This window comes from Callospermophilus lateralis, chromosome 9, assembly GCF_048772815.1.
Source record: "Callospermophilus lateralis isolate mCalLat2 chromosome 9, mCalLat2.hap1, whole genome shotgun sequence".
Lineage (NCBI taxonomy): Eukaryota > Metazoa > Chordata > Mammalia > Rodentia > Sciuridae > Callospermophilus > Callospermophilus lateralis.
This window is the reverse complement of record NC_135313.1, coordinates 8,782,655-8,805,593: the sequence shown is the minus strand read 5'-3', so window position 1 is coordinate 8,805,593 and position 22,939 is coordinate 8,782,655. Positions and strand designations below refer to the sequence as shown.

Sequence of the window (22,939 nt, the reverse complement as noted above, 5' to 3'; positions counted from 1 at the left end):
AAATGAATATTTGTTAGTCAGCTCTTTGCGGCTTTGTCCAAAATACCTGATAACGTGAGAGGATCTAGGGTGCAGGGCTGAGCTGGCTATTGGCCATCTCACCGCTGGGCCTGCCACAGGTCCCCAACCTGTTTAAATGAAAAGCAATGGCATAACCTCCTCCCACCTGCACCACGGACAGCATCTCAGTCGTTCCCTTATGCTCCTGTGGGGCTTTATGTATGTATTTTGGCCGGCAGTCTTTGGCCTAAAAGCCCCATCTCTGAACCTTGCTGTTTGGGAGATCATGATTTCAACCCAAGCATTTCAGGAACAATTTGGATGCAAACCATTACAGGACCCAGATCTTTTAACCCCCGGCAGGCTGGCGCACTGGTGCCCTGGTCTGGAGGGGGACCTTTGGTTGAAACGCACTTGGATTACACTCGAAAGGCAAATCTTTGGTGTGCCTCTCAGGGGACTTGGAATCTGAAGCCTAAACTGATGGAATGGATGTACCATTCACCCTCTGAGGCAGCATTCAGAGGGCCAGTTTTTGTGATCAAATTTGCCATCTTCCCATATAATGAAGGGGATTCTGTTATATTACATGCTTTTCTGAGTCAGTGCTCCAATTGCCCCTGCTCTTTCCTGGATCTGTGCCATGGTCACGCTATTGTGGACACACTGGGAGTTAGGACCCAAGGGGACTTCCATACACTTTCTGCTTGTTGGTCTGTGACCTCAGCTACCCCGTGGAAACGCCAACCCACTCCTCCCATGCCTCACTGGGAGGCCAGGAGCACTGCGGCAGGTTCTGCCTCACTATGGGGTGGGGGTGAGGGTCCGAGGTCATCATCTCCATCCACACTAAATAAAGGAAGGGAAGTCAGAGGCACACATGGGGACAACTTAGTTAATTGCACTACTTTCCTACTATTGTCTTGAGAAAAATGTCGAGCAAAGTTTATGTCCCTTGAGTCTTGGTGAATAGACAGCAGGTCGCATTATTAAAATGCTAAAGCTTCTTTAGGTTTAAAATGTTGACCATCAAATTACAATTGCATTAAGTTATATTTAAGTCTCATAATAAAGGTATAAGAAGAATAATAATTTGGGGGTCATCCCCCCACAAATGATGAACAGGAAGGACTGAGAAAAGATAGCACATGGAGAATATGTATTCTTAAAAGTGAGCCTAGAAAAGAAAAATGCATCAGAAAGGTTTAATGAAGCAGAATATAAGGAACTACATGTGTACTGAAAGGGCTTAGGGTACCCAAGCAAGACAAATGAAAAGAACACTACATTAAAACCTAGTCTGGCAAAAAGAACAAATATAGAACTAACTATAGGGACATTCAGAGAAATCTCATTAGCATCCACATACTAACAAAGGAATAGGATTGTGGGTAAGGAGTGCGGGACTGTGTGGCCAGGGACAGGCCTGCCTTGGTCCACCCTTGGAGAGAACTAAGCTCATTCTCCTGATCCAGTGTGGCTGCCAGTAGGCGGGTCTGAGAGGCCAGTCAAGTGTGCCCTGGCTGTCAGGTGTAACGCATGGCATTATAAGAGTTAGAAGGTACAATAATAATACGGCTATTAATGTTCTAGATTTTCAAGATCTTTATTTTTTGTGGTTATAGAAATAATAGAGTCATCACAAAAATTTCAACTGTACCAACACAGAAAGCAAATGTACAACGCAGAAAGCAAATGTCCCTGTAATTCTACCCTAGAATAACTAATTGATTCTTTCAGATGCATTTTTGGCCACAGGCCTAGATAGTCCCATAAACCAAACTCATTATTACCAGCATAATCTTAACTCAAAACTTGTTGGTGGCTTCCCATTCTCTGTTGCTACAATGGAATGCCCCAGACAGAGCAATCTATAAAGAATAAAGGTTTATTCAGTTCATGGGCATTGAAAATTCAAGATAAGATCAGGGGCCTAATCTGGTAAGTTCAAAGGCAATTCAGCACTGACATGGCAAGACAGAGGGTCCTAGCTCAGGTCTCTCCCCTTCTTCTCATAAAGCCACAGTCCCACTGGGCGAGGACCCCACCTTTATGGCCCCAGTTAACCTTAATTACCTCCTAAAGGCCATACTTCCACACATCATAATTGGATTAAGTGTTCACCTCTTACACCTCACAATGGAGACTGAATTTCAACATGAGTTTTCTTGGGGACATTCAAACCACAGCATTACCTAGGAACCCACATATATTTTCAAAATAATTCATTCTGCCGATATATCGGTTTATTTTATAATATTGATGGGGTTTGTGTTCTTCCATAACTTTTTGCTATTACGTTGAGCATCCCTGATTCCCACGGTACCTCCAATCAGCATGGAAAAGATGGTTCATCCCACAGATGTCACTGCAGAATCAGTGCCTTAAACTCTGAATGAATCCAGCCAAGGGTCAGGCCAGTCTCCCAGGCGAGACAGGAGAGGTGGAAGTTCACACCTAATATGAAGCTCAGGAGTGGGACCTGAGCCTGGAGGACATGGATGAGCTAGCAGAGAAGGTCGAGGAGGAGAGGGTGGTGCAGCCATGCAGGCCTGCCATGCTGCCTGGAGGGCGCTTTGCAAAGAAAAGCACAGCTCAAACCCGACTCCACCCCAGTGCTACAGATAACCAGCACCTACCACTGAGCCATACTTGGTGTTCAGTGAAGGACGGTCACCCATGAGCCAGATCTTTTTCTAAAACACCAGCTTTTGTCCTCCCAATTTTCATTTTTTTAATATATATATATATATACATATATATACATATATATATATATATATATATATATATATATATATATATATATATATTTTGTTGTTGTTGTAGTTGGAACAATACCTTTATTTCATTTATTTATTTTTATGTGGCGATGAGGTTCAAACCCAGGGCCTTGCACATGCTAGGCGAGCGCTCTACTGCTGAGCCACAACCCCAGCCCTCAATTTTCATTTTGAAGAGTCATTTACTTCCCCACCCAAATTAATTATGAAAGCAGTGGCAGTGTGCTGGCAGCAGGGTGCTAGGGCAGTTGTCATGAAGTCACCCTGCCCAAGTGAGGGGCGGCTTCGAGCTGGGACACTCAGGGGCTCAGAGTTAACAAGGCGACCAGAAATGTAGTAGGAACACCTGCCATTTACTCCTCTCTTGAGGTTTATTCCTGGAGGATAGAAAAGTCCTTCCTGCAAGAGAGAAGGGCTCAATGAATGAGGTTATTATGGAAGCTAATACTGAGCTTCCTCCTTCCTAGGAATCTCTGTGCCTGGACGTCACACTAGATCTCAAACCCAAGGCAAGCCAAAGCTCCCTCCCACAATCACTTCTTGTGGGCTGTACTTAGTGATAAAATCATTTTCCCCTGTTACTTAAATCCAAGTTCCTCTCTCCCAGACCTTCCTTTCCATTTCCATTCTTCCTCTCTAGATAAAATCCTTATGATTTCATCCCCATCATAATTTTTTTGAGTATTATTGGAATCTTTGTGCTGGGTCCTGGGGTCACAAAGACTGGCACATCTGCAGTTGTGGTGAGGACAGGAACCGTAGGCCCTAGAAGTGCAGAGGAGAGATTAGCCACTGAGCCATAGGGTGGCTCAGTGACGGTGGCCTGGAAACACTTCCCGGAGGGTCCAGGTGAGCTGGGCTTTCAGTAGGTATCTACTGGGCAGAGGACACAGGGAGGCTGTTCAGCATCAGCCTTCAGCTACCCTCTTTCCAATCCATCCAAACTGCCAGACTAAGCTTCTTAGAGCCCTTACCCCTCCCCTGCATTTAAACCCTCACGCTACTTTGCTGGCCTTGAAGGTCTTCCTCATCAGCATCCATCCTAACTTTGTCACCTGTAGCTTTTTTCTGTGAGCCCTGAGCTCTTTCTAAATCATGCTGCTGAATCCTGATGAAATTCTTCTCACCCTCCCAAGGTTAAACCCGTCACCTGCAGCCTCTGGTCACTGTAATACTTCCAGCAGCTGACTTAGGGTCTTTCCTTTGCAGCGCACACTCCACTTCCAGTTTTTTGCATTTCTCCCTTTTCCTTTAATGGCAAATTCTTGGGGTGTGAACCACACTCCCTCTTCATTCTGAATGCACTTCTTGGAGGAGCCTGGGAAGAAAAGGCAGCCCATTCTGAGATCCACCTTGACCCTCTGAGAATTCATCCCAGCCTCTGAGCTCCCAATGGTGGTGCTTCACCTTCCTGGGTCCAGAGGGACTCCTGTGAGCTGGGGCAGGAGCAGGGGAGTCTGGGTTCCCCTTCTCTAAGCTTGAAGGGAGCACTGAGCCTGCGTGCATGTTGAGGGAGTGCGACAGGATTTGTATTGTATGTGACACCTATGTACAGCAGGTTGTAGGTCCACGGACGACTTCCATGCGGGGTGGAGAGGCCTGATTGAGAGATTGTGACGTGGAAACCCTTGGAAATTCCATCACAGGAAGCCTATCTGGCTCTGCAGCCTGTCCAGCAGGGTCCATGTCCTGAACTGGACATGGTTTGCCCAGGCACTTCTCTTTCCTTCTATCACCGCGGGATCCACAGAACAGAATAACCAAGGACTCACCTCGCTTCATTTTCTCCTTATATAAAATCCCTTTTGCTGTACCACAGGTCACAGGAAGTTCAGGAGACAGAAAATCCATGAGGTCATCTTTAGGTTTTTCTGAAAGGAGAAGAGAACAATTTTGGGTTAGTCTTCCTTCACATTTCCTCTTGAATGCTCCCCGTCCCTGGGATTCCAATAATAATAACAAACAATAATGTAAATGGTATTGGGGAAGCTTCTCTGGTTCAGCCACAGGAAGTCCTCCATCCTGAGTGTCAGATTAGTTAGGTGAACAGTAAATAAACCACCGCCACCACCACCGCCCCACACTAGACAGAGCATTTTAGTAGAACTTTATCCCATCTAGAATATTTCTTTGCGATCATGTAGCTGGAGAAAAAGTCTTTGCTCATAAGTTTATTCCTAATTCAAACAAGGATTTGGCTAAGTGAGACGGTGTCCGTTTTCAGTGTTTGCTCTCATTTTTAATTTCATGGCTTCCTGTTTTCTTCTTTTACGAATAAAAGAAAACTCTAGAGAGTTGTGGATTAATTTGTAAATTGAACAGGGGGATCTGGCAGCTCAGAACCCCCAAGGAGGGATCTTGGATTTGGATTCAAGAGAAGCAATTGGAAAAGCTTTTGAAATAAATGTCAGCAATTCCTGCTCCCTAGCCCTCTGACCTCACTGTGGGGTAATTCTCTGCAGGAGCCGTGTCCTGGGGGACAGGGGAAAGGGCTACTCATGCCTTGCCCATGCCTCAGGTTGAGTTATGGAGGAGGCTCCACCTGAAATGAGTCAAAGAGACAAAGTGGTCCAACCCTGTGCTGTTTCACACACTTACTGGAAGAGCCAGAAGAAAACATGAGTAATCAAGGCATTGTCGGAAAAGGAAAGAAGAGCATCTTAGTGAAGAATCTGACAGTTACTGGAAAGAGGAGAGACGGACGGGGTGGGAAGGGAGGGAGATTGAGAGCAGAGAGCCCCTGAGGAGTGACAGCATGGTTTGCCAGCCCAAGTGCCCATCCTTGGAGGAGCAGGGTGGCCGCAGGGCTGGGCACGGGTGTGAGGAAACCTTGCAGGGGAGGAGGACTTGGTTTCAACAGTCGGCCGCACTCTTCCCGGAGCAGCGGACTCCCTCATGTGTCTCCAGGCTCCTCTGAAATATGGTGCAGCATTCACCATATTCAGGTGTGGCCTGGGAGCCAGACCTGGTGGCTTGTGATTCTCCTCTGCAGCTCCTAGAAGTAGTTCCTAAGGGTGCTCACTGTCATAAAGTTTGAGTGGGAAATTTTCTGCTTCCAGTTCCTATCTCGGGTGAAAGGCAGAGCTACAGGTGGCCTTGAGTGCAGTCATCAGCCCTGGGGGAAATCAGCACAGCCCTGGGGACCCTCTATAGTTCCCCATCTTCACAGAAATGCCTTCTACTCCCAGAGCTCTAAGGACACAGATGGCCCAGACATGCTCACAGGGGATGAGTGTGGGCAGCGAGTCAACCTGCAGAGCCCTGGTTCAGGTCTCCCTCCCTCGGTGCCTGCTGCAGGTAGCCACCCAGGGAGTTGGGCCTTTAGGCCTGAGGACTTCAAAGGCACCCACCTACCCCCAAGGGCAGCCTCTGGTCAGTTCCCAGGAGTGCTTTTTGGGTCAGCTTCACCTGCCCAGCTCAGCAAACAGGCGGGGGGGGGGGGGGGGGGGGGGGCTCCAACAACACCTGCGGGGAACTTGGATCACCATTAGCAAGTGAGAGCAAACAGCTGGGAGCCTGGGGGGAAGCAATTCAAGAGCAAATGAGGGTGGAAACAAAGAAGAGCAGGTAGGAAATGAAAAGAAAGCCCAGAGAGGCCGGGCAGCAGGATGGAAAAACCCTAATTGGCAAGCCGAAGACTAATTCCTGGAAATCTCAGAGAAAAACCCGAGGTGAAAATTATGCATGGAAAGCTGAGGCGCCTGGGAAGGATGGGAGCTGTGTGACCAGGCACAAGGGGGCTGGGAGGGGAGGGAGATGGGCAACTGGAAAAGTACTGGTCAAGGAGATAGAAGGGCAGCCCACTGTCCTCACACAATGGGTGACAGAGAGGAGGCGGCCACTGTCCTCATTATGTAGATGGGGACTCAGATCTGGGGAGAGCTCCTGGTGGCCCACAGTGTAGGAGGTAGCCTGGGAATGGAGGTGCTCGATTCCCTGTCATGCTCGTCCCGTAAGTGGAGAAATAGCCAACAACAGACACACCATTAAATTAGAAGATACCAGGTGACGGGTCTAAGTGAAGACTGCTTCGATTAGTGACCTCCCGTGACTTTCACAATTAATTACAGCTGGGACGAGAGCGGGGCAGAAGAGAACCAGGGCTCCGGGGGTGTGGCGGGAACCCACCCCGCCAGCTGGGACAGGGCAGATGGGCTCTTTAAGGGAGGAAGTGAGGGTGCAGGGCAGAGAGGGGGAGGAGGGTGAGCGGGATTTGTCTTGGGGGTGAGTACAGGGGACATGAGAGGGGTCCCGGGGCAGGCAGGAGGTGAAGCGCTTGTGCCCAACCCGCCAACATTGTGAGAAATCTGGTGTGGCCCCTAGGAAAGGAATATTACAGCCCTGCGAAAAACAGCAAGTTCAAAGTGTTCACAGATAGGAACCAGGTGTACAGCTGAGGAGGTGGAGACGCAGAGGCAGAGGGACAACTATTGGCATATATCTGCTTCTTCCAGTGTTTCATTAAAAAACAAAACAAAACTAGGAGGTATTTGGGTTTACTTATTTAGTTTTCCAACGTAAAGAACAAAGGATTTCGGATTAGAACCAATCAGGCTGATTTTAGCCCATGCATGTCTTTTACCCTTTAATTGAATCTGCAAAATGGGCTTAACACTCGTTTATTGTAAGGATTAGATGACAAAAGGTAGAACAAAGTGCTTTATCAATTGTAAAGTGATACGTTTACTTGTATTATCAGGGCCTATACACAAGGTGTCGTGGATTGTGCAATGAGCCAGGATTCCACCTTTGAGGGGGGGACCTTTAAGTCACATAAGAAACACAATCCTTGTGTATGCTTAGTACATAGTCTTCCAGCAGGGGGCAGCAAAGGGCTTGGTTTCAAGACTCCACCCTGACAGGTGTATTGGGGAAGGAGTGGTTTTTTCCAGTTTACACAGGTGCACTGTAATTGGCCCTGGTTTTGGTTGGTATTCACACTTGATGAAGAAGAATGAATAATATTTCTATTTGTTAATTATTTAAGTATAAACTGTGAGGCACAGAGGAGCAGGACATGAAGCAACAAGCAAATCTGCTTCACTCAGTGCCACCTCCTGTGACTTTCACAAGGTCCCCAGGAGGCAGGCAGCAAATTAATTACAGCTGGGAGGAGAGCCAGGCAGAAGAGATACAGGGCTCTGAGGAGCATGGCGGGAACGGGAGCCCACCCCACCAGCTAGGACAGGGCAGATGGGATCTTTAAGGAGGATGTGAGGGTAGGGCACAGAGAGGGAGGAGGGTGAGCAGGATTTGTCTTGGGGGTGAGTACAGAGGACATGAGAGGGGTCCTGGGGCAGGCAGGAGGTGAAGTGTTTGGTGTCCAACCCGCCAACATTGTGAGAAATCTGGTGTGGTCCCTTGGAAAGGAAAATTACAGCCCTACGGAAAACAGCAAGCTCAAAGTGGTCACAGATAGAAAGTATTAGAGAAGCCATTTTAATAATTTATATATGTGTATATATTTTGTATAGACATAGATCCTATGTAGAAAGGGCTCCCGTCCCCCATTTTTTTGGTACTGGGGATTGAACCTAGGGATACTTCACCACTGAAATACATCCTAAGTCCTTTTCATTTTGAAGAAGGATCTCCCTAAATTGCCAAGAGTTTCACTAAGTTGCTGAGGCTGGCCTCAAACTTGCAATTCTCCTGCCAATTCTCCTCCCAAGCTGCTGAGTGTCACTACCACTGTGCCTGGATCTAGAAAGGGCTTTTAAAGGAAGAAGGACATGGCATAAAGCAGTGGCTTCCAATGGGGGGCCGATTTTTGCTCCCCACCCCCACCCTCTCCACGAGGAAGTCAGGCAATATTTAGACTCTTTCTGTTTGTCAGGACAAGGAACAGGTGCTTCTGGTGTCCAGCAGGTAGGGGCAGGGACATTGCTAGGCATTCCTTGATGCACAGGGCTGCCTTATTATGGACAGTTATCTGGCCCCATATGTCAGTGGCTGCCAAGGTTGAGAGACTATCATTGGCCATACTGCTAGAGATAAACCGATTGGCCTGTATACATTAGTAATAAAACGTCTCTACCACCAAAAGCTTCTCTAGTAAAAGACGAAAAGCAAGACAAATTACAACATGTGCTACAAAGGACTAATTTCTTTAACTGATTAAAGCTTGAAATGAATAGTTCTATGTAAAAAAAAAATTAGTAACTGTAAACAGATGATGCTCAAAAGAAAAAACTCTTGACAAATCCAAAAATGGCTGTTCTCCAGTGGAGAGAAAGGGGCAGGCAGGTTCTCCAAGTGGAAGCGACCCTCTCACTTTGGTCTGCATATCCCTGGCCAAGTCAGGGCCTGGACATCCGGAGTTCACAGGCTGGGTGTCTCCCCTCTAGAGGCTGCTGGGGCTTGGGAACACTGTGGACCCCAGTATCTATGGCACATTTAGCCACTGGCACAGCAGGAGGAAACTCAGGAAGAGCCAGTGGGTTATTGTTCTGAGCTTTCATGTTTGGAAAACAGAAAAGTCTTATTATTTGTAAAGGTGCAGGGTCAAGGGTATCTCCGTGAGGTCAACGGAAGTGTGAACCATTTGGGTCACTGGATGATGAACATGTGTTAATTTAGAATACGAGGACTTGCTGACTAAGTGATTTCGCTTCCAGAAGTGAACCATTAGGAAATCCTCCTGTGAACGTAGCCATCCCGAGGAAGGTGCCCCTCCAACAGTGGTGAGTGGGAATCAGAGAGGAGTTTCTCACACTCCGGGGGGGGGGGGGACTGGCGACCCCACCAATCAAAACGAGATCCGTGGGCTAGGGGTCAGCTGCAAAGCCGAGGTGAGGGGCACCAGACGACACATGTAGACTCACGCACCGGTCCCGACAACCACTCACGCCAACATCCTTGCTGTCCTTTCCTTGCGGTCCTCTCCCCTGACCTGCCCTCCCCCTCCTTCCCTCCCCGCACCTGCTCCAGGACAGCCATTCCTTCCCCAGACTTACGGTCCTGTCTGGATGCCCAGGCACGTGTGATCCTAGCCTTCTGGGCCCTTGTCACCACCCTCGGGCTGCAGGTTGAGCGATCCTTCCTTGGAGTCTCCTGATTCAGTTTTGGGAGCTTCTCTTCATTTCTGTGCCCAGGTGAGGATGCCTCTGGACCAAGCGGTGACTTGTGATTGGGGTCCACAGAGAGCTGCCCCTTCCCCTCCCTAGTGACCTGCCTTCCTGCCCTTCTCCTGCTGCCCCGGTTCCTAGGTTAAGTCTCAAAGTGCCAGGAAAACTGGAAATTCACAAGTACAGAGAGATGACGTCCAGAATGTGGAGACATCTGTAGGCTATAAACATCAAAGACTGCAGCTTCTCTGTCCTCTGGAAATACCACCAGGTTAGGGTGAGGACCAGGATCCTGTCCATCTTATCTCAAAGTAGCAAAGTTTTTGTTTTTGGGACCAGGGATTGAACTCGGGGTTATCTACCACGAGCCACATCCCCAGCCCTTTTTTATTTTGAGATAGGATCTAGGGCCTTCAACTTGCAATCCTCCTACCTCAGCCTCCTGAGTCTCTGGGATTACAGGTGTACGCCACCGTGCCTGGCTTTTTAATTTTTTAATTCTCCCTTTAGGATGGTGGCACCCATCATGTATATAAACTAAAACCCACCCCCTTCCATTCTTTGACTGGGGGATGTGATCTGCCTCTTGCTCATCTCCAGGCCACTTTGTACACAGCAGCAAACTCGCTCTGTGAAATTTAAAATCAGGTCAGGTCCCTTGACTGCTGAGAGCTCTTCAATGACCCACCCCACCCCTTGCTTTTGGAATACGATTCAACCCCCTTTCCCAACTACAGGCCTGAACAGCTCCCCGCGGGTCCCGCCCCCTCTCATTCTATTACCTCTCGGGCAGCTTTTTTTCTGACGTCTCTTTTTTGGAGTTGACCAGATATTTCTTCTTATTTTTCTTCCTAAAAAGAAAGGATAAAGAATCTTTTATGGTTATACATACAGATCCGCCAGCCTTCCATGTCAGCGATACTCAGTTTTTACTTCTGGTCTGGACACCACAGTGGCCAGGGGGTACTGCTTAATGGAGAAGTGGGGTTAGAAGAGGCTCTCAAGAGAGGAGAGAAAGGAAAGAGAGAAGAGAAAGGAAACAGAGACGAGAGGCCGAGGCAAGACATTTCTAGAAATGAAGGGGAAGCTGTGGAGGCAGCTGAAGCTCCTCTGATGAGCCCCGCCAGGCCCGAGCACTGCCGCAGACGGCCCTGGTGTGAGAGAGATCTGAACACCCACAGAGCAAGGGACAGCGGATACTGTGAGGAGGGGAGGAAGGGAGGGCAGAGGGTGGCCGTCAGGGCTGGGGGCTGGGAGTGAGGGGATCTCCTCTGCTACTGTAACGGGGAGTGTCACGTGAGAAGCTGCAAAAGACAGCGCAGGGCTTGAAAGGACAGTGGCAGGAAGACACAGCAGGGGCACTTGGCCAGGCCTGTGACTGCCCAGCAGCGCCCTCTCTCAGATGCCGTGTGCAGAAGCAGATAAGAAAGTTCTTTGGAGACTGGCGGGGGGGGGGGGGGGGGGGGGGGGGGGGGGAGACAGAGAGGCAGGGCAGGTTAGGAAGACCGCAACAGGCTATGAGGTGGTGGATCTCGGACTCCAAGCCGGTGAGGGTGTGAGGAAAGGCCAGTGGACAGGTCATTCAAAAGCACTGAAGGACAGCTGCAGAGGGGACACACTGTGAGGAAGAAAACAGAGAGGGACGTTGTTAAATTTATTATTATTCTAGTACTGGGCTGAGAAGGAGAGATCAGAAGTTGAAGGACAGTTGTAGAAAACTTGAAGAACAGGTATCAGAAGAGGAATGCTTAATTACTGGGAAATCAGGCTGTTTGGGTGATGGTAAGGCCTGTGGATTGCTCTGGGCACAGGCAGCCAAGAATCTGTGGAGGAAAAAGTCATTGGAAATGAGCCGATGACGGGCTGAGAGGCCGGAGTACTGGATGGCCCATCTGCTGTCCTCATGGGTCCTGCAGGCATCCAGGACTAAGGTGGGACCTAAGGTGACAGAAACACAGCCTCAGGCCAACTAAGGAGGGACAGGGAAGCCAACAGATGAGAGGGCTGGAGAGAAGGGTGTTTTAATTGAATGGCTGAGCCTCAAAGGAGAGGATGGGGAGCAAGAGACTGGATGGGGTCGAGGGTGGCGAGGTGTGGACCACAGGTGTGGGTGACGGATGGCAGAGAATGGCTGGCTGCGTCTTGTGAGGAAGCAGTTCTGTTCAGGAGAAGCAACCTTCAGCTCAAGAAATGGGTGTGACTAACAGGCTAAGAAACTGTGGATACGGGCCTCGGAGGGCTTCAGAGCAGGCGATTCTGACAGTTGCTTATTTCCACGTGTCTAAGTGCCTTCTGGTTTGTCACAGTTTCTATAAAGGCCTTTGGAGTCTTGGCCATCAGGACTAGGGACACGTAGGGGTTGCTTTTGACAAGATGTGACCAGAACCACAGAGAGCAGCTCCAAAATCACTCTCTTGACATCTAAAGAGAAAGGAAATCCTTACCTTTCTTCTTTGGAGGTGTGCTAGGTGCCTCGTGGGGCTCCTCTGGGTCATTTGACTCTGGAGAATTCTCTGTCACCACTGGCAAAAGACACAAAATTCCTCTCAGAGCTCAGAAGAGGCTGAAGAGAAAGTGCCTGGGGGAGTCAAAGGGAGACCCCGTAAAGGGAGAGAGCGCATGTCCTGCAGGCCTTGGAATCTGCAGGCCGGAGGGTTCTTCCTTGACCGTGCCAACTTGTGGTTACTGTCGGACCCACTTACAGAGAATCCTTCTCCGGGAGGAAGAGAAGGACAAGGCTCAGCAGCCCTTGCTCAGGGAACTCAGCTGAGAGTGAAGGGAATGGGTGACTTTGAGTTCTGATGGCCACAGGAACATATTATTGCTTAGGTGTCAGCACATGGACATTCACTCACTGCTCTACCTGTGACCATTTCACTGTGAGAAACAGTGAAGGAGGCTGAGGGCTCAGGGCACAGTTGTAGAGGAGGACTGTTGAAAAAGGTAAGGGGCGGGCAGTACTTCTAGCACCTACTCACAGCAAATATGAACCAAGTTCTGCTGGTTTTGCTGAGGACTTGAAATAGAATAAATAAAGGTCCATCCCACGTAGGGACGCCACTTTCTTCTTTTCTACACAATTCTAGGAGATCCGTCTCCAAGTCTGCCTACATAGCAGCAGGTGACTGTGTTGATAAGCAACTGTTGAACTTTTGAGACAATTTACTATTTTCACATTGCTTTAGTAATATCTGCTTTCAAAAATCCAAATGATACAAAAATAACTAGGGTTGAGGGTGGGAGTTCCCCACCGTCAGTGTGAGTGAGGGCAAGGTGGGTCCATCTGTGTGGCCCTTCCACTCACTGTTCAGGCCACCCAGTGTTTTTCTGCTTGCTTTGCATCTCGGCAGGCAGTTTTGAGCATTCCCTAATAAAAGTGGCTCTGCCTCCATTCTTGTGGCCTTCTCCCCTGCGGTTCCCGCTACAATCCCTGGTGGTAGAGGAATGCTCTCCCTTTGCAGATGCCATATAGTACTTCGAGTCCAAGTTTAGCAGGTACACTGGGGCTTCCGACCTCCATGACTGGTGCCTACCTCTTCCAGACCTGCCTCCAGGCCCTGCCCTGGGACTCTGCTTCCATTCAGGAGCTCCGGTCTCCTGCCTGTCCTAAGCACTGGGTGAGCAGCTGGAATGGGGCCAAGATGGCGGCTCAGAGAAGGGACAGCCCCATTCAAGAAGATGCAAATGGCTTTCCTTCTTGGTACACACAAAAAGGTCCAAATGAGAATAACCTGGAATAGGGCCTGAGGGGGTATGGTCTTCCTTATCTTTTGTTTGAGGGTCTGGTTGTCACTGGAGGACACTGACCAGAGGGAAATAAAAAATTCTAGATTCCAGGACCAGAAAGTGGGGACCAGAGTGAGGAGGTGGAAAGTAATCGATTCCAACTAGTAAAAATAATGGGTGACCAAGCACCAATGCCCAGGCAAGGGTGAGACAGAGTGAGGAAGTGAACAATTATTCACTCTCAATAAGATGCTTATTAGTGTAATAACAGTATTTTTTCTTTTGAAAATCTTGGAGATGGAATCATCCATTGTTGTGAGCTTCCTGATTATTATGTCAATCTTATCGGGAAAGTGCACAGGAAACAGATTTGGATCAAATAGGACCCCTTATTATACTGGTACCAGAGAGCTCAGAATCTACAATATCATTTTTGACAATAACATAATTAATAATAGTACTAGACCGCGGTAATATTTAATGTAACCAATTCCATTATAAAAATGGCTTGGGGAGAACAAGTGACAAAAGTTGAGAAGCTAACTTGGGTCCAACTTATTTTATGATACTTTCTAATAATAATTTCCATAGCATTGTTCTTATAATCTAATCCAAAGAAGAATGGATAAGGCTGACACACAAAGGCAGGTCCGCATACTCGGTGGGGTGAGGGTCCAGGTAAGCATTTACCACGTGGGTGTTGTGCAAGGTGCACATCAATTCAGAAGAGATTTGATTGTTGTTTTGCTTTGCACTGAAGTTGGTGAACCACCCGCCCCTTGTCATCCCCAGCTCTTTTGTCCAAGGTTCCTGCCATGGCCTCTCAGTTGACAGGTGCCCGCTCTCCCTTCACAGCCCCCTGGAGCTAAGCCAAGTCAGCCCCGATCAATGTTACCTTGCCCAGCGCCAGGGGGAGTGCTGGGCATCTCTTGTGAGTCTTCTTCCTCAGTTATTTCAGGTGTTAAGTTATCACTGGCCGCTGAAGGAGGAATAAAAATCTTAGGTTACAGGGACTAGGTGTCAGGGAGGACACTGAATGACCAAAATGCCCAGGGTAGATGGAGCACCAAGGCCCAGGGGCTTTGGAAAGTTGGGATGTCCAGGAATGGGAAGCAGGTGTTCTGGGCTCCAGGTCTCATCGTGCCCCCTGGCGGAGCTTGGGATCCTTTTTGGAAAGGTCTGTGTGGGCAGAGGGTGCATGGAAAGGACCAGATGAGCTACAAGGGCAGGACCCAGGGATCCAGGCCCCACGGCATGTGTGGGCTAGGCTGGGGATACAAGGGTGCCGGGCAGGGTCTGCTTCTCACCTGGAGTGCTTCTTCCTTCCTGGATTAGGTCAGGGGGAGGCGTGGCAGGGTCAGAGGTGCTGGGCAGTTCATCCAGGGTCACGTGGATTTGCTGCAAGGCTGCTCTGGGCTCACTGACTCTGGGCGCACAGGACAGATGACTCAGTGAGAGAGGGTGAGGTGAGATCAGCGGCAGCAGCGTGCACCTTTCTGCTGGGGCTTTGAGTGGCAGGGCTGTGGTTCTGCTCCTTTCTCCATAGGAAGCACCCACTGGGATTGATGAAGGAGAACACATCAGGACCCAAAGTATCTAGGGAATGGGATTTCTTTCTTTTTTCTTGGTGTTGAGGATTGAACCTGAGGCCTCAAGCATTTGGGGCAAGTGGTTCTACTGTGGAGCTTCAGCCCCAGCCCAGGATATTTCTTAATATACTATCTCCAAGAGGACGGGGACATGGAGTTATTCATTCCCTGCAAGGACTTATACGAATTTGTGGTCCTTTCTATTTATTGATGTGGGCATTCCGTTTTATAATCACTGCATCTAACCCCTGATCTGCCCCCAAAATGGTTTCACATGTAAAGTTGAGTTTGACTTTGTACCCAGGGATTTAACTTTCTTTAATTTTGGTTTTGTAGAATTTAGTCAATGATATAAATGCCATAATTTTAACAGAGGTCTCTGTTTTAATAAACATACTTCCCTAGAGCAAATTAAGATACAATGAAAATTCCTTACAGGGTGGATCAAAATATTTATATTCTGGTTTCTGCTCACTTCTGCTGATTCGGCACCTGACCATGTGGCCACACCAAACTTTCCCTCCTGACCCCACCAGCCCAGGCCCTCGGCTTCCCCCACGCTGTTCCTCTGAAAGGCTTGTGATGGGTTTTTGTTACAATCTTCTCCATTATTTATTTCAGAAGCAAAAGGACCTCAACCAGTGGACAGAAAAAGGAATACATTTTCAAAAGGGACCCAGAACAAAAATCAGAGAGGAGCAGATGCAGGAGGACGCGGGATCCCAGCCCAGGCATGTGACTCTCGGGGCTCTCGGAAGGGCCAGGAGGAGGGTCCTGGCACAGCTGCACCCTCCCAGAGGACTCTCCCTTTGCTGCCCCCTTAGCTCAAGGCATCCTGTGTCTTTAGGGAGGAGTCCCTTGCTGTGAAGTGTCAGGGAGCAGAGGAGTTGTTCACAGCAGGGACTCCACCGAAGGCGATGTCACCATCGAGTTTGACCTGGAGGTCCTTCCCTTGCCAGAACCACACACTTTGGCCAAAACATTTTCCTCCAACAGACAGTGCTTTTACTACCTGGCCCTCTCGTTCTTGCTTCTTTTTTTTGTCCCTGCTCCTTTTTCCTTCCCCTGTGTTTACCCAGTTGCTATGGTTTGGATGTTAAAGGTCTCTCCAAAGCCCAGGTGTTGAGGATTTGGTACCCAGCGCTGTGCGTAGGGGGTGGGGCCGAGTGGGAAGTCACTGGGGGTGTGACTCTGGTCTCCCCTGTTTTCCCTTTCTGTCCTTGAGGTGAGTGGCTTTGTCCTGCCGCACACTCAGTATGCTGTGCTGCCTTGCCACAGTCCCAAAGCCACAGGGACTTGATCATGGGTTGGACCCTCCAAAACGGTGAGCAAAATCAACCTTCTCTCTCTATAACTTAATTCCCTCAGGTATTTTTTATCGTGATGGGGAGGTGCCCACCACACAGCTCTCCCTCTCTCTCAGCGTACTTCATGCTCCAGTCTGCCTCAGACTCTTCGTGATCCTTCCCTTCCTCTCCAGGTACCTTCTTCCTCTCTCAGCTTTACAATATGCCTTCCTGCGGCCTTGTTCAAATAGTGGTTATGATCTTGAGCCCTGCATCAGGAAACCCACACTTCTGGCTCTGTTTCTAAACAGAAAGTTGACTCTGAGCTTTGTTTCCTTGTGTGTCAAGAGCAGCTAATAAGGACCTCACAGGGTTTTAAAGATTACATGAGGGGCTGGGGGTGTGGCTCAGCGGTAGAGCGCTCGCCTTGCATGTGCGAGACCCTGGGTTCGATCCTCGGCCACATACAAAAATAAACAAGTGAAACAAAGGTGTTGTGTCCAACTACAACTAAAAAATAAATATTTTTTAAAAAAGATTGCATGAGAGAGTCATATAAAGTAGGTGGGATACCGCACTAACAAAGAGAGAGACTTCTTATTTTCCATCCCTATCCCTTTCTCTTTCCATCTGACTCTCCTTATCTTTCTGTTGGACCTGGTCTCTCTGGCTTTGCATTTCTGTCACCTTAGCATTCCTTAGAGATTGTCCAGGATACTGGGCAATCCCCCAATGCACAGGACAGGTTAGGCAGAATGGTCTCTCTCCTCTAGAAATTCATCTTAGAGAGTTGGGGACAGAGGCAAGAAGGGCTGCCCTCCAGCCACGCCAAAGGGAAGCCGGGGTTGACATGGAAACAAACCTGAACTTTCAGCATAGCAACCCCTCAAGTGCAAGAAGTATCCAAGCAATCACATTACCACTTCTGAAGCTTCCAAAAATCTCCGTCAGATTGGGGTATTCACGCAGGTTAATTTGGCTGAACAATGTCAGCAGAAGTGAAAGGTTAAATGTCTTCTCCAGTTGGGTGAGAGTGTTGTACACCACTCTGGACACAGGGACCAAATTTGTACAGGCTTCCAGCGATTCCTTTAAAAAATGGAGGGAAGGATTAGTATGGAGGATTCAGAACTGAATGGAGAGTCATTATACGTTTGTGGTTTTCTAAGTTACAGGAAAGCAAGTTTACTCTTTTAAGAAGACATGTGAAATAAACTATAGACCCGATCCTCTCTGGTAAAGAGGTTGTAGCTCCACATGTTAACTTCACATATGCTGGGGTGCCTAGTTGTAGGAATAAATAATTTATGCAGCCTTCGTGAAAGTAATTCAGTCTTCTTGTGAACTCCACTTTCAGGAACATTGGATGGAAGAGAGAGTTTTAAGGAAGGAAAGTGGAGCCAAAGGGTGCCACTGTGCAATTGATCCTTCAGGGTGCAGGGCAGGGCGAGTGGGGGAGGAGACCCCTCTGAGGAGTGCTGTCTGGCTGTGATCTGAGGGGGAGCTGGAGCCACCCAGGCCGAGCCGGGGACAAGACTGTTCCAGCATGACTGGCACTTTCCTGTGCCTGGAGCCACTTTTGTCCACATGGCCATATGTGGACAGCCCTGCCTTATATCAGCAGGGACTGTGAGCAATACCTGAGGATGCAGTGGGTCAAATGGCACTCCCCCGACCCCGAGAGAGATGCCCATCCGGAGCCGTGGATGTGAATGAATGTGAACTTGTTTGGAAAGGGGGGCTTTGCAGAATGTGATTAGGCTACAGATCTTGAGAGGAGATCATCCTAGATTAGGGTGGGCTCCAGATGCCCTAAATGCAAGTACCCTTAGAAGAAAGGAAAAGCGAGGAAACACAGAAGAGAGAAGGTGACGCAGAGATGGGAACAGATCGGAGCCATGCGTCCCCAAGGGAGGGAATACTGGGAAGTGCCAGCAACCAGCCGTCAGAAGCCAAAACAGAGGCAGGCAGCAGGTTCTTCCAGAGGCTCTGGAAGGAACAACCTTGTAGCACCTTCATTCTGGCCTTATGGCCCCCGGAACTGTGACAGAATGAATTTCTGTGGTTTCAAGCCACCTGGTCTGTGGTGATTCACCATGGGGTGGTCCCCATGGCACTGTCAAAGGAAGGCAGCCCTAGGACACCCTGTCTTCCAACCGCCCTCCTGCGATCATGTACGACGCGTTTGCTGGCCTCCCACACCCTAGAGGCCCGGGTGGTTGGCGGTGTGAGATCTGCTACAGGGCACACTGGGTAGGGACTGGGCTGCCAAGGGGAGGGTCCACACCACTCACCCTGTACATTTTCTCAGTGATGAAGGACTTGTCTCGGAGGCCTTCAAAGAAGGGAAATGGCTTTTGTATGGCGTAGGAAATCTCCAGCTTCCGGCATATGAAATGCTGAAGAAGAGCCTTTTCCATGGCCCCGCTCACAGTGATCGTCCTATGGAGAGAGGCAGAATGAGAAAACAGGGGAAAACCTCCCAGGTGTGCAGGGAGCTGCTCTCTGCATGAAAGAGGCACACAAGACAGACATCCAGGTCCCCAAGGCATCCCTTAGCAGTCCACAAGCAATGTCTGCTTAAAAGACTCAAAGACATAGGGAGGAGAAGGCAGGGCCCAGCAACAACAAAGGCTGAGAGGCTCTGGCCCGATGATGCCCAGATCCCCAAGGGGTCTCCCGTGAACTTGAGGTGGATATTAAAAACTGCTGGTGTGCCTGAGTGTTTCCTGCGCACCACTCTGTTGTAAGGGTTTCATGCGCAGTAGCTTATTGGATCTTCACAAACCCCTGCAAGCTGACTGCTCTGATTCCATCCACTTAGCTGTTGAGCACAATGACACAGAAATTCATGAACCTCGCCCTGGGTTGTGCAGCTTGGCAGGGGAAGAACTGAGAACAATCCCAGCTCGCTGGCTGCAGGCTTCTGAGTTGTAGGTCTGCACTCACAGCCACACGGAGCTGGGTTAAACTGGATGGCCTGGGCTGCAGCCTGAGCTGTCAACCAGCCAAGCTCAGGGAACAGGGACCACTTGGAAATGGGTAGATGGAAACCTGATAGTATTTACGAATTCTAATAAGCAGCTCCCAACGTTTTGACATAAGCAGATGAAAAAATAAATAAAACCATGAAGGATGTGAAAGTCTGATCAGCAAGGGTGACCTCAGTGGTTTATTTCACCTGACCACTCGCGTCTTACAACACACCTGCCTTGTGCCGTGCCTACGTGACAAGTGCAAAACAGACTGCTTATGAATCATGGAAAATACAAATTGTAACAGGCAGAAAATCTGCAGATGACCTTGACAACAGGAAGGCACTAACAAAGACCCAGTCACCTGGAGATTTTTAAAAGACAAGGCAACATGGCACTACTTTCTCCAGCTTCATTTGTGACAGTGGCACATTCAATGCTTCTACTCCCATTGAAATTTGGCAAAAAAAAAAAAAAAAAAAAAAAAGATAAAAAAGAATAATCCGGGGTTAGGGTTGTAGCTCAGTGGTCGAGCATTTGCCTTGCATGCATGAGGCACTGGGTTCCATCCTCAGCACCATATACAAATAAATAAATACATAAAACAAAAATATTAATAATAATAATAATCCACAACAGCAGTGGTAAAGGAGAACAGATGCGGGCTTCATGAAGAAATCCTAGAAGATAGAGAATGGTGTGCACAGGGAGGAGAGAGTGTAAGGGTGAGTGCAGAGTCAATGGGAGGCAGAAGGAGCACTTCCCAGGCTGAGGGAGGCCACCCCCACACCCACCCCGGGCTTCACTTAGGACCCTTCATCATACAACAGCATTCCAAATAGGACCTCACCAAACTCCTCCTTCCTCATCCTGAAAGATGAAAATGAGGCAGGTTAAGTAACCAGCCCAAGGCATCCAGGGGCAAAGCAGGGTTTATCTGACTCTTCATCTCCTGTTTCCTCACTATGAAAGACGCCACATCTCTGGGCTGGGGATGTGGCTCAAGCGATAGCACCCTCGCCTGGCACGCGTGCAGCCGGGGTTCGATCCTCAGCACCACATACAAACAAAGATGTTGTGTCTGCCCAAAACTGAAAAATAAATATTGAAATTCTCTCTCTCCTCTCTTAAAAAAAAAAAAAAAAGATGCCACATCTCATAGATTACTATGTTCAGATTTTTATTATGTAAAGGGACTTTGCAAATCAGCAAAATACAAACGTCTAAGTGGAAAAAAAACAAAACAAAACACGAGCAGGCAACTAAGAGAAGAATAAGCCACATGTGCAATGATCTGTGAAAAGCTTAACTTGCTAGTCATTAGAAAAATGCACAGAAAGACAATGTGACCGCACATCTGTCTTGGCCAAGATAGAAAATAACAGCAACAATCCCAGACACTGGATGGAAATGCAAACAGGCTGAGATCCTCCGTAGCTAATTTAGCAACCAGCATCAAATGTCCTAAAATGTGTAGGACACATTTTCCACCTCCAGAAATTTCTGGGGATTGAACTCAGGGGCACTTGACCACTGAGCCACATCTCCAGCCCTATTTTGTATTTTATTTAGAGACAGGGTCTCACTGAGTTGCTTAGTGCTTTGCAGTTGCTGGGGCTGGCTTTGAACTCATGAGCCTCCTGTCTCAGCCTCCCAACCTCTGGGATTACAGGCGTGTGCCACCAGCCAGGCTTGGAAATGTATTTCAAGGAAATAATGATGAACATGCTTAAAGAAACGATATAAAAAGGTCATGACATGCTAGAGAGGAAATTAAAAGGACTCTCCTTATTTTCTCTTTTCCACCAGTCTCTCTGCTGGTGGCTTGTGGAGTGGATAACGCAGGTAGACGCAGGGTCGGGTTGGGGAGATGGCGAATCATCGGCTGCACCCTCTGCAACAGGCTGGCCCTCAGGGAAGGGAGCTGGGCCGTGGGTCAGCTTCGCTGCACGTCCGCGTCTTACCAATCCCCTGAGAAGCCCGCGTGCCTTCTCCACCTCTGGAAAACACTCCTTTACAAAAAAAGAGCCTTAGATTTTAAATCCTTGAGCTCCACCCTGGGGTGGCTGCCAATGATAAAAGCCCGTCCACCGAGACTGAAGGGCAGCGCGGACAGACAGACAGACACTTACCTGGGGGCTGGCTCCCCGCCCGCTCGGCCCCTTCCAGGTCTAGGGGCTGGGCCGGCGGGCGCCCCGGGAAGCCTGGGAGGACTGCAGGGACACCGATGCCAGGCGGAGGAACAGGAAGTGCATGGGCCTGGCCTGGTGGCGCAGGAAAGGAAAGCGAAAGCGACGAGCGCATCAGGCAGGAAGCGGAGGCCGGTGCCCGCAGCCTCCCCCACCTCCGGCTCGGACGCCCCCAGCGGGTGGGGAGGAGCGGCTGTCTCCCAGCCCCAAGTGGGAGACCGGGGAGGAGGCCCAGGGGACCAGACCTGGGCCAGGGAACTGGGAATCCACCGCCTGTCCCCTTGGCTACGCACTTCCATTTCCCCGGAATGAACGACTCCTCCTCATTCTGTACTTCCTTGGATGATGAAATGTTCTAAACTGAATATATTTACTAGACGCCATCACAACCACACCAACCGCTAAGGAAGATGTGCCAGAGATGCCTAGAGTTTATCAGGATAAGACGATTGTATGAGAAAATTGCAAATAAAGGGACCTGAACACCAGCGGGGATCACGCAGAGGCCGCCCCCCTCTGCGCAGTTGGAGGTCCAGAGGCTGAGCCACGCCAGGAGAGGACTCCAGATCAGGGAGGCAAAGAGACCACAGGCGCGCGCCCGCTTCGGCACACCCCCTTTAAAAATTCTTAGTGTGCATGGGCATGGAGATCTGTGAGAAATGTAGCCATCTGCTTGACTCTATTTAAGTCATTAATTTTAAATGTAGTTGACCCAGAAGTCCCCCATTCCAGGAAACCTATGAAGCCCTCAGGAAAAAAGATGGGAAATATGATTCTGGGGTCTATGGACACTTGAAGCCGAGGAGACCTGCAGGAGAGAGAGCCCGCCGTGCTTCCGTGGAGGTGTGAGCACAATCTGCCGGCCAGGGAGGGACAGAGCAACAGGCCCAGTGCAGTCTGTCCCAGCAGTGGGGACAACGGTGGAAGCCACAGCAAGCCCAGGGTAACAGGAAAGGATGCCATAAGTGCTGCGGGTGCAGGGGATCGGTGGCGATAGGGAGTGACTGTCTATGTCAGGGTCACACTGCAATTCCCAAGCTCCTCCACTTCACCTGGAAAACCTTTCATGGAGGGAGAGGTCAGCAGCAAGAACTTCCTCCAGACTCGCTCAGAGATGCACCAGAGATGCAAAAGCAGGGTGAAGGAAAGGGCGGGGGGGGGGGAATGTCAAAATGTCAGATCAGGCAAAGGTTATTATATGAGAAAGAGTGAATAAGGATAAAAGGTGTTTATTCTAAGCAACACATGCTCAAGAACACAGAAGGGGAAAACCTTGCCTGTTAATTTCAATGCAAGTGACCTCTACAGTGAGAGCTTATTAAAA

The 22,939-nt window shown here is 49.1% G+C and overlaps 1 protein-coding gene across 1 annotated transcript; it reads right to left on the bottom strand.

Annotated features, from left to right (window-relative positions):
* Positions 1 to 1,587: 1,587 nt before the first annotated feature.
* Sp110 (SP110 nuclear body protein) lies at positions 1,588 to 21,583 on the bottom strand. The gene is made up of 12 exons (XM_076865911.2): positions 21,559 to 21,583; positions 21,391 to 21,438; positions 18,746 to 18,893; positions 17,372 to 17,540; positions 14,884 to 15,132; positions 14,472 to 14,555; positions 12,295 to 12,372; positions 10,633 to 10,701; positions 9,740 to 9,889; positions 4,556 to 4,654; positions 3,934 to 4,101; positions 1,588 to 3,182 (listed from the first exon to the last, which is right to left on the bottom strand). The coding sequence occupies exons 3-11, from the start codon at positions 18,869 to 18,871 to the stop codon at positions 3,947 to 3,949; spliced, it is 1,179 nt and encodes a 392-aa protein (XP_076722026.1). The 5' UTR covers positions 18,872 to 18,893; positions 21,391 to 21,438; positions 21,559 to 21,583; the 3' UTR covers positions 1,588 to 3,182; positions 3,934 to 3,946.
* Between the last annotated feature and the right edge of the window lie 1,356 nt (positions 21,584 to 22,939).